The sequence below is a fragment of the Dipodomys merriami genome, unplaced genomic scaffold (assembly GCF_024711535.1).
Source record: "Dipodomys merriami isolate MVZ:Mamm:240054 unplaced genomic scaffold, mDipMer1.0.p SCAF_50, whole genome shotgun sequence".
Lineage (NCBI taxonomy): Eukaryota > Metazoa > Chordata > Mammalia > Rodentia > Heteromyidae > Dipodomys > Dipodomys merriami.
In genome coordinates this window covers 3,237,908-3,254,440 of record NW_027206069.1, presented here as the reverse complement: position 1 = coordinate 3,254,440, position 16,533 = coordinate 3,237,908, and the positions used below count along the sequence as shown (strand labels likewise).

The 16,533-nt window shown below is 56.2% G+C and overlaps 1 protein-coding gene across 8 annotated transcripts in view; it reads left to right on the top strand.

Annotated features, from left to right (window-relative positions):
• The first annotated feature begins 5,965 nt into the window (after positions 1-5,965).
• LOC138810436 (uncharacterized) overlaps positions 5,966-16,533 on the top strand; it is a 29,272-nt gene continuing 18,704 nt past the window's right edge. The window contains exons 1-4 of one of the 8 annotated variants that reach the window (XR_011367137.1): positions 5,966-6,053; positions 8,698-9,364; positions 10,931-11,045; positions 15,120-15,245. Coding sequence is in view for 1 of the 8 variants with exons in the window: in XM_069997562.1 (XP_069853663.1) it covers positions 14,223-14,855; positions 14,952-15,026; positions 15,120-15,245 (834 nt within the window). In the remaining 7 variants the exon portion in view is untranslated. Of the gene's footprint in view, positions 6,054-8,409; positions 8,552-8,697; positions 11,046-14,117; positions 14,856-14,951; positions 15,027-15,119; positions 15,246-16,533 lie in introns of those variants that run through there. The other 7 variants (XR_011367136.1, XR_011367135.1, XR_011367132.1 and 4 more) reach the window with 7 other exon arrangements.

The following is a 16,533-nucleotide window of genomic DNA, read 5'->3' as shown; positions in this document are numbered from 1 at the left end:
GTCTTCCCCGGGGACACACACATGTGCAGTGCCTTGTTCAACCGTCCTGAGACCATGTTCTCTTCTCTACTTACCTTCTTAGCTGGGGAGGGAGGGAGGCATTTCACCCCCAGGAGATGGATGGAGAACATATGGCCCCGAAGGGTTTACCCACTAACCCATTGCCACACAGGTAACAGAATACACTTACTCCTGTGGTCTGGTGTCACCATCTCTGTGCATGGCCTGCTTAAACCTGGGGTAGCAGTCCTGAGGGGGTGAAGGCTTAGGTCCCGGAGTGAGGAGCCCCTTGTCACCACTCCACCACCCCCTGTTGCCACAGTGGCACCTGTCCTGGGGTACTCAGGATCTCCTGTGTGCTGAGCCCTAATTCTCATCTCCGGGCTCTCAGGAGGGATGCTGGGACTTGTATTTAGACAATTACTGGAGATCCCTGGACCTGGCTCTGGGAAGAGTGGCTGTGGGCTCTGGAATGATCCAGACCCTGAATGTTTAAACTGCAAATAGGCCCCTTTCCTGTTGACAGTGGGACACGTTTCCAGGCGTCACAGAAATCCAGCACAATCTTGTCTCCCACTGCCCCTCGGCTGGGGTGGCAGGTTTTCAACTGTCAGCAATCTTTTAGTTTTTTTTTTTTTTTTAAGGCAACTTTCCAGTCTTGCTCTACCTGGAGCACACTTTATCCTGTGGGTGCCTCCCCCGCCCCCCCCCAGTGGAGGAGCCCCAGGAAACCCTCCCCCACCATGCCCTGCCACAGGCAGTTGAATGAAGCACTTCTTTGCTTTTCCAAAGGGAATCTTTCCATGGAGTTGGGCCAAGAAAACCCCTAGCTTGAATCCGGGGCTGGCCCCTGCCCAGAACCTGCAACATGGCCTCCATGTCCCCTCACAATTTCCCTTGAGTAAATACATTTCTCTGGGCCTCTCCTGCAGGGAGGGGATTGTTGAAGGCTCTTTTTCTGGTTCTTAACTGTTAGAATTAATTTTCCTGGAACCCCCACACCCACTGCCTGAGAGTGAAGGACACCACTAAAAAAATGCCCTTTAGACTTTTACTTGTTAGAGAAAGATTTTTCTGTGTGAAGTCCCTATAGAAGAGGCTAAATGGTCATTCTTTTGGGGTTGCTGCATTAAAAAAATAAAAAAATGTAGGCATATTACCAACTGGGTGCAGATGGCTAGCCTGTCATCCAAGCTACTCAGGAGACTCCAGATCCTCAACCTGGGCAGAAAAGTCTGTGAGATTCTATCTCCAAGATAATCAGTAACAAGCAGGGCTGGAGGCATGGCTCAAGTGGTAGAGCGCCTGTGAGCAAGTAAGCTGAACAAGTATGTGTTCAGACCCTGGTACCTGAAATAAAATAACATATTATCAAAGTAATACATTACTGCAGAGAAATTCATCAAAGAAAGAAAGAGGAAAAAACAAATCCTGCCTGGCAGAGTTGAGGGAGTGGTGTCTTCTTATCGCTGAACATTCACACCCGGGCTCCGAAGGCTGATGGTTGGGGCTCAGTGTCATCCGCCATCTGCTGGGAAGTAATCTGAACGGCCTTCTGCAGAAGGTGTGAGACTGAATTTTGTTTTAGAATCTACAGTTTGGTAAATTACATGCAAGGGATGGCTCTGCTGTACCCCAAATTCTTCCATTAGAAGAACAGAGCCTTCCCTGACACTGAGGAACTAGGTTGGTGTGCTTTCTAGAGTAGTTGAGTTTAGGACCTCAGAAAGAAGATGAGACTGTTGTTTGTGTTTCCCTCTAAGTCTATCAGTACTTGGTGTTTTCTTACAACTTAGGGAAGCAGAGGAGCTGAAGCTGGCATTATCATGTTCTTCTATCAACCAGCCAACCAGCCAACCAATCAACAGCCAGCCAGCCAACTAGTCAACCAGCCAGCCAAACAGCCAACCAGCCAGTCAGCCAACCAGCCAACCAACCAACCAACCAGTCAACCAGTCATCCATCCATCCATCCAACCAGCTAGCCAGACAACCAGCCAACCAACCAGTCAACCAGCCAGCCAGCCAGCCAATCAGCCAGTCAACCAGCCAGCCAGCCAATTAACCAACCAGTCAGCCAACCAGCCAGCCAGCCAACCAGCTAGCCAGCCAGCCAGCCAACCAACCAACCAACCAACCAACCAACCAACCAACCAACCAGTCAACCAGCCAGCCAGCCAACCAACCATCCAACCATCCAACCATCCAGCCAACCAGCCAGCCAGCCAGCCAACCAACTAATTAACCAGCCAGCCAACCAGCCAACAAGCCAGCCACCCAGCCAACCAACTAGCCAGCCAGCGAGCCAGCCAACAAACCAACCAACTAACTAACCAACAACCAAACAACCAGCTAACCAACCCCTGCTTCAGTGTCCTGTAGCTTCTTCGGTGCTGGCTGGGGTCTATGGTGGGACTGGAAGGGGGTTCAGGGATGTGTGGCCTTGAGCACGTGATTGACAGCAGCAGGTCTCACTGCTGAAGTGTCTGAGAACAGTGTCTGAGAACTCTCTGGGGGAACGTTAAGATTTGAGGGGAACCTGGAAGTTGGGGAGGCTGCTTAGACACATAGAGAAGGACTGCGGGATGGTGTTTGACAGTAGCGCTCAGTATGGCTTCTGAGAAGAGAAGCCTGGATGAAAAAGAGGAGCTTGTGCTCCTTTGCTGGCTGAATGTTAGGACGTTTGTATACTGGCCCACAAGTATGTACTTGTGGGCAGGGAAACTGCTCGCCCAGGTCCCGAGAATTCCCAAGTATGAATTAAAAAAAAAGCAAAACAGAAAGAAAGAAAAATGTGTGCTTTGAATTTGATCTATATGAGAAGGAGAGGACGAGGGGGGAGGAAGAGGAGGATGTAGAAAAGGACGAGGAAGAAGAGAAGGATGAGAAAGAAGAGGAGGAGGAGGAGGAGATGGGGTAAAAACAGGATGAGAAGCAGCAGTGTTGCCAGCAAATGGAGCCATGCAGCTGGGACGTGGCCCGCCTCTTGGCCTGCAGCAAACCTAGGTTTCGGCATGCACACAGAGAACGCACCTCATTTCTCAAACCCAAATTTCCTTGTCTGTTTTTCCTTATAGACATGACTGGAAACCCCTAAATGTCTTTTCAGCGGGGAAAGCGTGTAGACCGTTGCCCAGACAGGGAACCTTTTCAATTCCAAATATTACCATAAATTTGGCTTCTTCAAGAATTTCTTCCATTGCTGTGGACCAATAAATATTTAAAAAGTTAGGTTCTGAACTCCAGAAAAGCCAACAAAAACGTTTAAACATATGGACTTTTTTTTTTTTTTTAAACTGTGGTTAAAACCATGCTTAGTGGAGATTACAGCAGTCTCCTTTTCCCCTCCCTTTACCATTTTCTCTCCCTATCTTTTTTCTTTCCTTCTTTTTCAAAAGCCAGAAGAATAAACACGTTGCCATGGAGTTCTGTTTAAAATAAAATACAATGGAAAGGAAAGCTGCCTGATGAAGTAACCACATGGACGGCAGGATACACCTGATACTAATTACTGTCATGCAGAATGTTCTGGAAGACATTTGACTCGCCTGATGTATACATTCAAATCAAGCAAAGCAGGACTGGAAAGGTCCTTGGGGACTGTCCTGTCCAACTCTTTCCTTTTTCCAGATGAGGAAATAGGGGCCCAGAGAGGGGAAGGGCCTGGACCTCAGCCCTCCAGCCAGGAGGGAGCAACGCTGAGATTAAAACCATGCTTTCCTGAGAAACACAGCATTTCCAGGATCTTTTACCTTGGCCTGTCAGGAAGGCCTCGGGACAGAGTTAGATTGAGGAGTGGGCTTAGGAGCCAGGGGAGGCCTAGGGGACATATTTATTTATTTTTAAAAGCAGAGAGCTGGGCTTTGTGTGGGGAGGTCCACTTTTCCATATGGGCTAGGCCTTTAGGGGTGTGAAGTTTTCTCTTCTTGGGGGGCCCTCAGGGGATCTCCCACCAGAGCAGCGACTCTGATTTTCCCTTTTTTTGGAGTGGCGGGGCTGAGGTAGGGGGCACTGCCTCTAAGCCAGGCTCCAAGGACCCCAGTACGTGACGACTCTCTGGTGGCCGCCTGGGTTCCCACGCGCAGACCGCCAACGCAGCCCCCATGACAAAGCACACCCCTCGCCTCTGCCCCCAGAGGCCAGCAACTCGGCCTGCCGGCGTCTGATTGGCTGGAGAGGCCTGACGACAGGGGCTCTTGGCTGTTGATTGGCTCCCGCCAGCTCTGGCTGTTTCCTAGCTATTAATACCTTGGGTAATAAATGTTCTCCTGTTGATGCGGGTGATAGGAGCCATGATTTTTTGATGCATTCTTGACGTCTGCGGCTGGTGGGGGCTCTTCTGCCTCACAAATGTTGCTTCTGGAGCTCTCTTTTTAAAGGGGGGGCTCTCTGCGTGCTCCCCCAGGCACTAATTAAGGTGTTGTTTTTTTTTTAAATGCCCTCCAGACCTGACACACATGTGATAATCCCCCAAACCTCCCAAATCTTCATGTCTCTAGTAGTGTGTTAGTTCGTATTATCCACGACCCCTTCCAGTGTTCCCCCTGGAGGTCCATATTCACTGACCCGACTGGTGGCTGACCAGTGACCCCCTCTGCCTTCCTCTCAGAGGTCTTCCTGCTCCCCAATCTCTCAACTCCATTACAGCCACTTCCTAGGACAGCTGGGCATGGGGTCGGGGGTTCACTTGAAAGCGGTTGGATCCCCAAAGAAGTGCAAAGCCGCTTTTCTGATTTCCTACCTTCTCCAGGGCCTCTGCCCGCCCCGGTGGGGTCCAGCCCTCATGTTCAGCCCCCTCCCTTCTGGCACCAGACATCCCTTCCCTGTCCTCCCGGCTGCCACCCACCTGTCACCCTAAGATAGATCCCTCGTGTGCCTTTCAACAGTATTTTGACCTTTGAGAGAGGACATTTGATTGATGGCACTGCCCACTTGGCCACTTAAGGCGAGGTGGAGCTGTGAAGGCACCACCTGTTCGGGATTAGCTCCTGTGTGCCAAGTGCTGAGCTGGAGGCCGGCGGCTCCAACCCTCAGCAACATGTGTTACTGCCTGTTTTCTTGGGCTTGGTGTGTGTGTGGGTTTCTTGTAAGGCATACATGTGCTGAGATCACCCCAATTTGTGGGTTATACCCCATTGTATCCCCGGCATCTCCGTGAAGGACCCTGTTCTCACTCGGAAAATACATTTTTTTGGGGAGGGGGAAGAAATACATGATTCATGCCTACGTTCTCATTACAACCTGAGTTGGGTGGGGGTACCCCATAAGTGGAAGAAAGGGAATCGGAGAGGTTGGGGGGTCCATATGTTGTAAGAAACAGAAGCCCACACTCAAAGCCAGAATTTTGTGTTTTTCCTGACTCCCAAGACGCAGTGCAGCATCGTCAGCCATCACCGGGCAGAAATGGGGTGGGCTGGAAGAGGGGTGACAGCCTCAGACCGACATGGGGGGCAATGATCTCACCCAGCGATGAGCAGAGTTCGTCCTTGTCTTTCCCTAAGCCCCACATCCTCCGATGGACGCTCTGAAACAGCCAGGTGTATGTATGGTCTGCTTGCCGACCCCGCACCCGCAGCCCCCCGCCACTGTTATCCCTGAGGACACCCCCCTCCACACCAAGCAGAGCCACCCCGGGGGTGTGTGATTTTCCCACGGATCGTGCACACAGGTCGCGGGGTCCCGTGTCCAGGGTCCCCCCACCCCCGCAGGAGCGCGGCCCGGCGGGCGATGGCAGGGTGGCGGCCATGGCGGCCACGGGCACTGCGGCAGAATTTTTCCTACGTTCTTTGCTGCAGTCTGGGTGCGGTTCGAGCAATTTGTCATCGAATCTGGGGGGCTCATTTTTCCGGCCAATCATTTTTAGAGAAATGAGCGCATTGCAGCAGAATGCGCTGGCGTCAGGGACCACCCCCTCTGCACCTCTATATAAACCCCACCCAGCCGGCCCCCGGCGCAGACGGCGGCGAGCGGAGGCAGAGCGCGCCTGGCCTCCGCCGGCCACGGCGGCGCCTCCTCCCGGCGGCCCTGGGCGCCCACGCGACAGCCCCGGATCCGGTGAGTGGTTGGCCATCCTTCCCTCCAAGGAGGCGCAAAGGAGAGAGGACGAGCTCGACGCCCGCTGGCTCGCTGCGGGGTCGGCTCCGCTCCTCCGGGCGCGCCAGGCTGCGGCACCCGCGCTCGGCCCGCGCGCCGCGCACCCCGGACCCCGTCAGGAAGGGCCACGTCCACGCACATCGCCCTGGGGCTGGGTGGGGGGCGCCGCAGGGTCCTTCTCGAATCTCCCCCGGAGCGGGGTGGGTGGCAGGGGCTGAGGACCAGGTGCAGGAGCAATCGGGTAAACCCACCCCTTTTCGGGGGGGGGGATCTAGCGGTTTTCGGGATCGGGGTCCAAAATCCTGTGTTGGGGGGTTTCAGAGACCCCCCCCTGGAGGATCACATGATCATGTCAGAGATATGGCGGCGGCGGCGCCTCCGCAGTGCCGCAGGGGGAGGAAGAGCCCCGGGGAGCAGGGTCTGCGGCACGGCTCTCCCCGCAATCTCCTTCGCCAGGTTCTCGGGCCTGCGGGGTGCGGGTCCCGCGATCGCGCGGGGGGCTCGGAACCCCAACACCGCAGGCTCCAGGAGGGGCAAAAGAAAAATTAGGGGAGGAGGAGGAAAGGAGGAGGAGGAGGGGGAGGAGGAGGGAGAGGAGGAAGAGGAGGAGGAGGAGGAGGAAGAGGAGGAGGAGGAGGAGGGGGAGGAGGAGGAGGAGGGGGAGGAGGAGGAAGTCAAATTTCTACCTAGGATCATCTGGTTCGATCCCGAGCAGCCGTGGAACCCCGAGAGAGATGAGGGGTGCAAGTTCGAGCCCCCCGCGAGGAGCTCGGTGGAGGGCGCCGCCAGGGTCGGGGCGCGGGGGGCGCTGCGCCCCTGGGTCTGGGGCGCAGGGGGTGGAGGATCGCGGCGAGGTGGGCGTGCTGGGGGGGTTCTGGGCATGGGGGGGGCCCGGGCGCTTTGCCGCATTGCGTGCGATGCTTGCCCGAAGGTTCTGGCGTGTGGGGGCCTTTGGCTCGGCTAAAGTAGCCCTTCGCCATCTCCTTTGTCCCCGCCAGGCCCCCCCACCCCCAGGCAGCCCCCTCCCCATCCTGGGCTGGCGCTCTCGTGGGGGGGGGGCGGGGGGAGAGAGTAGCGCGCGAGCGGGCTGCTACGTGGCAGGTTTCTGGAAGGTTCTCCTGTTGACCGCAAGAGGGCGCCGGGTAGCACTGCGGAATTTTGGGGGGCGGGGTGGGGAGGGGAGGTGGCCTTTGTTCTCCTGCAGGAGGGGGTCGGCGCGGGTTTTTTTTTCTGGAAGATTCTGGACTGGTGTACCTGCGAGGGGGATGATGATTGGCGACGCCGCCCGGCCCGCAGGGTTGGCGCATGGCGGCCAGGCGGGGCTGGGCCCCCGGGGGTGGCGCTGTGGCGGGGGGCGCCCGCCGGGGTCTCGGGGAGGCGGGGTGGGTCTGAGGAGCCCACTGACGTCACGGAGCGGGGCGGGGGTGTTGTGCGGCGGCGCAGGCCAGGCCAGGTCTGGGGGCGCACGGTGGCGGTGTGGAGACCCCGCTCTGATGGATGGACGGAGCCGGGCTCGGTGCGCGTGGATGGATTTGATGTCCGCTTGGATTTGCCCGGGGTGGGAGGCGAGATCACTGTGGGTGTTGCGGTGAGAGCCTTGCGGCGGGGGTCCCGTGGCCGTGGCGCGGTGGCCCCCTCGGGGGTAGGGGGCGCAGGCGACCCTCGGGGCGCTAGCGCGGGCCGGGGGCGGCCCGGCGCGTGGCGGGGCGGCGGGGCGGGCTGGGGGGGGCGCTGCGCCCGTCCGCCCCCGGGCCGGAGACCTGTTGTGCGCCCCCTTCCCCCGCCCACTCTGCGCCAGCCCGGCGCGGGCAGCTGCGCCCTGGCGCGGGCGGGGGCAGCCGCAGGTGGCTGCGGGCTGGGGCTCCAGCTGCGGGCCGCGCGCCCCCTAGCGGTCTCCGTGTGCAAAAGACTCCTGGCTTTGAGGGTGCGCATGCGCACATGGCTCACACTTGTGCCTTGTCAATCAAGTCATCCTTACCCCCTCCCATTGCCTTTTGGGCCCTCCCACTTCTCCACATCTCCCCCCCTCGCTCCTCCTCTTCTCCCTCCCACCCCCCTTCTGCTCTCCACTCCTCTTCCCTCCCCCCCACCTCTTCCTCCCTCCTCTTTCCTCCTCCCCCTCCTTGCTCCTTCTCCCTCCTAGGCCCTCCCTCCCTGGTCCCTCCTTAGCTCTCCCTCCCTCCTCCTCTCTCTGTGCTCCCTCCGCCCCCTCCCCTTCCCGCTCCTGCCTCCCCTTTCCCCCCCTGCCCCTCCTTCTCTGCTATCCCTGTGATGGCCGGCAGAGGCCATCTTCTCACTGGGCCCTCCCATGCCGCAGGGCCTCCTCGAGGATGACCCTGCCTCCAGGACCCCAGACCCCAGATGCCTAGCTGCTGGCACCCTGCACCTCGCCACCTCTGGTACCACGGCCCTTCTTTTCCTCGCTGAGCTTGTACACAGACACCCCCACCGACCCCCAGGTCTGCCATCTTCCTTCATTACCCCCAGACTCATTAGCCATTGAGGACGACTTTAAATTTTAACTAATGAACACTAATCAATTAAGTTGTGCTTACTTCTTAGGCTGGGCTTTTAAGTTGGTTCTTTGACATTTGGTCATTTGCAGAGGACACCTGGACCCCCGCCCCCATCAAGCAGAACAGCCACCCGAAGACCCCCAGGACTGGGAAGACCACAGATGAAGAGCACCGGCCACTCTTCACTAAAGACCTAAACCAATGCCCTAGTGAGGGGGCATTGGTCCTTACCCCTGACCTCTGCTACGCTTGTGCCTTGTCTTTGTGTGTTCTTTCCTTGTGCTCCCCTGCTAGCAAACTGGAGTGCTTCCTTCCCCAAGGGGGGGGTCGGTCCTTCTTGACTGACCAGGCTGTCCTTACAACATCCTGAGTGGAAGGATCCCTTTGGGAGCCCCTCAGGAGGGGGACCTGGGCCAAGGGCAGGTTGCTGGCAACCTGGGGTGGGCGTCTGGAATGAGCATGCTGGCTGTCCTCCCCCCCACCCCCCAAGCATGCCCACATCCTTGGAGACAGCCCTGTCCTCTTCTGGGGAATGGGGACATTAGGTGCAACCTGCTAGGGTCGTTGTGAGAATTAAATGAGTTAGAGCAGCCTGGGGCCAGGCTGGGCAGAGAGGAGGCCGTCAGCAAATGTTTGTTGAAAAAGCTTGCAGGCAAATCGGTCCCCACCCCATTCCTTTATCTTACGTGTCTTATTTATTCCCCAACAGACTCGTGGCAGCCCCCCATGCATGGGGGGCAGCTTTCCTTGCACCAGGTAGGGGCTCCACAGTGATGGCCATCGGGAAGACTTGAGTCAGAACACCAGTTACGTAGGCACAGGGCCATTTCCAGAGCACTTTCTGTGTAGCCTGCACGTTACCTTGGTGTATGTGCAAGTGTCACCAGGCAGCCCCCTTGTTAGACAAGGATGAGTTTGACATTGATTGGCATAATTGAAAAAAGATAGATGCCTTCCAAAGAGAACCCTGAACACAGGAGTCCCCCCCTCCCCAATCCTTAGTCCTTAACATTAGACTTAACATTTGCAGTGAGGAAGCTGAGCACTTTGGCATACTGTGAGCAAGAGAAAGGCCTTAGTAGGACCCTGGGCTGCTGCTGTGGCTCCCCCTGGCCCCTCTGCTGCTGCTGGCCTTGAGTTTTACACATTTGAGGGTGGGACATGAAATCCCACAGGCTCCAGGGTGGCCTTGAATCGGCCACGTGGCCGCAGTGCTAGCTTCACCTCCTAGTAAAGGAGTGACCTTAAACAAGTCATTTAACTTCTGCAACCTTCAGCTCCTTCCATGGTCTTAAGGAAGATTATTAAAAGCAGCCCCAAGCAACAGTGGTTTTAGGGAACCCCACAGGGTACTTCTGAAGCCCAGATGATGTGAAGTCCTGGGAAAGTGCTTTGTAAATTGCCATGGACATTGCCAGATGCTTCACATCCGAGGAGCGGGGCGGTGTTACCCAGCCCTCTTCTCTGTCAGTAGTGACACCCAGTAGGTGCTAAGTGTGTGTCTGCGCTCCATAAATCAATTCGAGAATAAGTACAAATGGAATTAAGGTAACAAACATTTCCTGAGATGCTGACAATGTGCCCGGTTTACCAGGCTAGATACAGGATACAAAGATCATGAAAACAGTCTCTTGGAAGCTAATTGGGGCCTTTGCTTGACCAGCACTTTCTTTGGTCCCCTTTTCATCGGTCCAGTTTTGTCTTGACCAGACCAAAAAAAACAAAAAGACAAAAAAACCACAACTGAGTTGCTTTAGAGGAACTCAGCTTCCTATAGACAATAAATAGTTCCCAGCCCGGGAAAGGGGCTGATTGGATTATATGACAAATGGAGGTGGAAGGATGACTTGGAAGGTGACGAATGAAGTGGGTGGAGACCTGCTTTGAGTTAATTCAGGCTATTAGGAGGGAATCTTTTGTCTTCCAGAGACTGGAGGAGCTTTTCACTCTTGGCTCTTTATATCCTTCATGTTTGGACCAATCATTTCTGGTCAATGAAAATCCAGGCCTCCATGCACCTTTGGTGTGGACCGTAAAAGTGACCCGGCACTTTTGTTTTTACACAGATCCATTCATTTGATCCTCACAAGGCCTGGCCTGGCCTGGGACCGGCCTGCCACCTCCCAGGGAAGCAGAGGCTGCGAAGTGGCATCTCCTGATTGCCTCCCCCACCCCCCCATCATGTCACTGTCTCCATCGCCTCTTCAGGGGTACCTGTCCTGGGTCTGCACTTCATCCTGAGTGTCCCCTCTGAATTCCTGATGCCTCAGGTTCCTCCTTTCCTCCATTCTAGCCACTGCAATGTCTGTTTTCCCTTCGCAGCCCAGCTTCTTCAAAGGCCTGTCCACACTTGCTGATTTCCTTCCTGATCTCCAATTTTCCTCTTCAATCCACTGCTTCCTGACTTGCTCTCCTCCGTCCAGCGGCTCCCACCCAGGTAAAGACTTGCCTGTAACGTTCACCTAGACACACTCCCAGCTGCCAGGCCACCCAGACACAGTCCTTCTGGGCCTTCTCTCCTGTGGCTTGCAGAACAACCTGCTCTGGCCAGGTTTTCCCCAGAACTCAAGGCCGCAGGTCTCCTATCTCTGGGGAACCTGCCCGCCTCACAGGGCCTGCTTTGGGCACCCAGAAATCAGCGGAGCTGGGGGTAAGTGCTGTGACCATTAGAGAGAATTGTGAAATAGGGTCACGGATCTTTACCTGGCAGGCCAGGTGGGTTTAGTTCACAGGTAAGCACGCACCAGACACTACTAGTTGAGGGACTCAAGTAAGTCATGAGAAAAACACAATTGGAATCAGGCTTTCTTACAAGCCTGGTTCTCACGGGGAGGACCCAACGCAGAAGAAAGAGGGGGAGAAGGGGGGCTCTTTGTGGGAGAGAGAAAGAAGAAAAGAACAATTTTTTAAAACGCATTAAAGAAAAAAAGTAGGAAAGGGGAGACTTAGAAGGGAGACTTAGGGAATCTTAAGACCCACCAAAAACTCATCTAGCAAAAAGGTTTCCTCTTACACGTTAGGCTGGGCTTAGAGAAAGTAAGCAGGAGGAAGCTTTTAAATTGATTATCCCGGCTTCCAGATCAAATCACCCCATTTGGAGTGTTTAACTCCTCTCCCAGGTTTAACCTCTGCACCTCCCACCCCCTCCCTCTCCATGGCCGCCCCCCTCACTGGCTGGATTAAATCCCCTAGGTATAAGGAACATTGCAATGAATGAATCGCAGACAGAACAAATGACCCCCCCCCCACCGCCCCCCAGCTGGGTTTTTCAGTCTCATTCCACTTTCCAACCTTTTTCCTTAATGAACAAAGGCTAATCTTGGGCCTTGTCGAAGGAAGAGGCCGCAGACACTAATGAGGTAGCTGCTGGGTTCCAATATTGGCCTCATAAGGGGCCTTCTTTGTCTGTGAAGGAAAAACATACTGATTATCATAATGAGCTGAGCTGGCATCTGGGGCGGGGGGGGGGGTTGGGGGGGCGCGAGGAGGGTCCTTAAGCCACACTTCTAATTTGGGATCTGCCTCTGAAGGTGCTGGGGCTCCTCACGGAAGCCTTCACCCCATCCCAGCAGAGTCTCCCCAGGAGGGTAGAAAGTTGAAGGCCTTGGGACCAGGGACCAGACAGTCTGCATTGTAAGGGTTGTTGTGCTGTTGTTCACCCCAAACACACATACAACAGCCAGCTTGTTCCCCTGTCTGGTGCCAGGCCCCCAGCCCACCCCAGTACCAGGCCCTACCAAGAACTTGGGGAATATAGCCCAGATTAGCAAGTGGCCCAGGCCCAGAGCTAGTGTAGACCAGCACCCACATGCGTTCCCCTCTCCCTGTCCAGGCCAAGAAATGAAAGGACGTAGTTGGGGGTTCAAATCTAGCTCTAGAGTACTGGCAGAATCGGGATTCAGTGGCCTAGTAGTCTGTCAGGATTGTAAGGGGTGGGGGTGTCGCTCAGGGGGATGTGTGTTATCGGTGTGATTAGGATCACAACCCTAGCTCATGTCCTACCGACATGTCATGTGCCCCCCTGCCCTCTGCATCCTCCAGCTTCCCGGAGCCCAGTCACGTCCTGAGAGGACACTTACTCCTTATTTGTCACCAGATCAGGACCTTTCTATCCCCAAGGCAGATCAATCAAGATTAGATTACTCTAATTAAACTGTAGGTTCTCACCAGACCTTCAGCCAAATGGAAAAACACCTAGAGAAGGGAGCCAGTTTGAGCACTAAGCTGTTTTAGTTTCGGGACCTCCCTCTGGAAATGAATCCGTCGGCTAACGGTCCTGCACTGTACAGGGTCAGAATCAGATCTTCTTCCCAAATTATCAGAAGTGGTTCCAGCCAGCACCCCAATATTATCGGGGTGGAGGGCTGTCCATTTGAGGTGAAAGTCCTTTGTGGAGGTGAGCCTTGTCGAATGACAAATGGAGCAGTATCAGGACTGGGACAGGACCCAGGGCTGTAGCCCTCGAAGTGGGGACTACACACAGCCCTCCACCCACCGCCCCCCCCTGCAACCATGGGAGAACACAATCACAGTTCCCCAAAGAGAACTTCTTTTAAATAGTAAAGAACCATCCCTAAGGCTCCCCCTTTCCCTCCAATCAGTCATTCTATAATGGGAAATGTCACTGTGAGAACTTTCTAGAAGCCCCTCCTCTGGGGGGTAGGGGACGGCAGCAGGTATCTTAGAGCTGAGATAGTATGGGAGACATTTGGTCTTGAGGCCTGGCTGGCCCTTTACCATGTGCTCAGCTCTCAGAAATGAGGGGGTTCCCAGTTATCTGCCCCAGGATCTCAGCTGGCTTCAGAATGAGGATGCAGACCTCTAGAGACTTCTGCGGACTCAGCCTCCTCTGAGTCAATTTGGAGTACATAGGAGACTTGGGGGGATGGGGCCAGGAAGAGCTCCCTGCACCCCAATTCTGAGAATTGCTTTCTCTGCCCCCCACCCCTCTCCCCATATCTGCTTTCTCTCTCAGCCTCTCCCTCCCTTTCCTCACTACTTTGGATTCTGGTCTCTTGGGGTTCCTTAGGCCGTCCCCTCCCCCAGCCTCTGGGTGCCCACAGCACCAGCCTGGCAGTGAATGGGGCTCAGTAAGAGTATGTGGGATGTATGGTTGGGCAGGTGAGTGAATGGAAGGACTCGACCATCACACCTGAGCAGCTTGCTGGGCCACACGGGGCAGCGCAGGCGTAGGGGGGTGGTGGGTGGGCTGTGGCGGGCGCAGGGCTCTCCAGCCTCATTGCCGGGGCCTCGCGGCCGCGCCCCTGCATCCCCTCACGCGTCCAGCCCGTCATCCACAGTTGATCCTAACTGAGCGAGCCCATGGTCCTAGCCTCGGGCGTGGCACCTGTCACCTAGCAACGACCTTGACGGCCTCTGCTTCTCAGGAGGGCGGCCGGTGGGGGGTGAGGGAAGGGAGGGGTGGGGGGGAAGGGAGGGGAGGGTCCTCGAGCAGCAGGAAGGGGGGTGGGGCGCGTCCGTGGGGTTTGCCTGCCTTGACTCTCATACAAACTTGCCATCCCTGGGGGCTTTGCACCCCTCTCCGCACACACCCCTGTAATAGTGGAGCCCCCCCTGCCCACACCCCTGTAATAGTGGAGCCCCTGGGGTCTCCATGGTGTGCACGCAGGGGCGGGCTGTGGTCCGCCTCTCCGGCCTTGGTCATGCAGGTCTCCCTCTTGAGATGGGTGGGGTTCTGTGTCCCCCCATGATCCCTTCTTCCCTCCCCACCTCCCGACTCAGGCTAGCTTCTCTGCCTCTTGTGGTGGAGGATCTCCAGGAGCCTCTGCGGATGCTGCCTCTGGCTGGCTGCTTCCTATTCCTTCCCTGGCGGCCCTGCCCCTGCTTCTCCACAGCCCCCTTCACGATCCCCCCCCCCCCCCCCCCGCTGCCCGGCTCTCCGCTCAGTGATCCCTGTTCACGGTCCTCAGCCTGCCCGCCGACCCTCCTTTGTCTCTGTTTCTGGGCTCAGAGCCCCCCAGGACTCTGCCCTCTGCCCTCCACCTCCTCACTGGCCTCCTTTGCCAGGCCACAACCTGTGGCTGCCCTGCTCACCTGCCACCTCGAGTTCTGCCACCAGGACCTGATATCACTCACTACCCAGCCCACTCAGCACTGCCTCAGTTTCCCACAGGTTCCTGGTGCCCACGGGACCAGCCCTGCTGGTGTCTCCACCTCTTCACACCCAGCCTCAGATGGTCGGCCTTCCAGGGGGCTGACTCCTGAAACCCCTCTTCATCACGTTCTGGTGGGTGACGTCTGCCGCCTGCCCGTGCCCCTGAGATGCTTAGATTCATCCTGCCAGGCCCCTGGCTGACCTGGTGTTTGTGTTGGGGGGCACTAGGCTACTGTGGCTCTCACGCACCCCTTCCTGCCCTGGCTCACACCACTCCAGTTGCCCTCCTCCTGTAAGAAGCAGGTGAGACTGTGTTCCTGGTTCTCAAGTGGGCGTGAGTGTGGCTTTCGTGGGGTGCTGCTTACGGCACTTCTAACTCTCTTTTCCTCCTCAAAGATGACCTCTGCCGCCGCCGCCGCCACTGGCCTGAAGAGCAGCGATGGACGTGACCCGGCACCCCAGAAGATGGCCAACAGACACAAGCCTCTTCCCTGCGCCGGCCTCTCGTGGCCTTGGTTGAGGGTGAGTTCTTTGCGTCTTCAACACACACCAACATTAGGGTCCACATACGTCACCTCTCTAAAGAATAAGCTTAGCTGGGTGTGGTAGTGCACACCTGTAATCCCAGCGTTTGGGAAGCTAAGGCAGGAGGATGACAAGTTCGAGGACCACCTAACCTGTGTCGTGAATTCTAGGCTAGCCGAGGCTACATAACCAAACCAAACCAGACAAAGAGAATGTAGACACTGAAGCTGGAGCAGGGGCAACATTCAGCCTTCTACATTAACCTCAAGGGGCCTAGGGCCTTGCTAGGAGCAGACACCTTTGCCACGCCATGCCAGCCTGTGTGTGTGTGGGGAGGGGGCACCCAGGAAGAAGGTAAGTGGGGAACATCTGTATGTGGTGTAGTCTCCTGGGACTAGCCGTGGCCAGGCACATAGTAAGCCTTCAGTAAACTCCGTCCATCTGCCCTGCGCGCCAAGACGCTTCTCTCGCCAGCCCTGGGAATGTCCCCGCCACGGGCTTTTGATAATGCCCTTTAACCAAATGGTGCTTCTGGGCGAGTTCTTCTGCCCTTGTCCTCACCCCTGAAATTACAATGAGACGGGAATGTTTTTGTTTGTTTAAATAACATCAGCGACGCCGGCGAAGACGGAGAAAGCAGGGATTAGAGCCACACTGTTCGCTGGCAGCTCAGCGTTTGTTTCCTGTGGTTCACTTACTCAAGACACATTAACCGGCCCGTCAAGGGCTCGGGGTTGGAGTTGTTAGGGGAGGGGGGGTGGCTATAGTGGATGAGGGCTTGTTGCAGGATCAGAGGATCTAGAGGGGACCGGAGAGGCCCCCCCATGATGCTGTAGCTTTCAGGGGAGCCTGCAAGACGGCTTGGAGAGGAGGGGGCCCCTGTTCTCTGGGTGCAGGATCATGAGGTGAATGGCCATGCCAGCATGCAGGCCAAGGAGAAACGGGAGAGAGGGCACCTTCTAAGTAGTCCAGATGCCCCCTCCCACGATGCTCACACCCAGGGGCTTTGTGGACAGAGCCTTGCCTCCCTGGGTCGCGTCTGCCTCCTGTGTCCCCCCCCCCCCGCTTCCCCCCCACAGCTCTCATATAGTTTCCAAACCAGACAGAAGATGCAGAGGGCTCTTGTGCAGCTCAGCTTGTCTCCCCCATATTGGGGACGGGGATATTACTTTTAAACAAGAGCCAGCCTTGTGGGCAGAGCGGGCAGAGGCCCCCGGACATGCTCTTCTTGCCTTTGTCTGCTTGTTTGCCGTGTGTGTCCAGGGCCCTGCCAGGACTCTGCCCT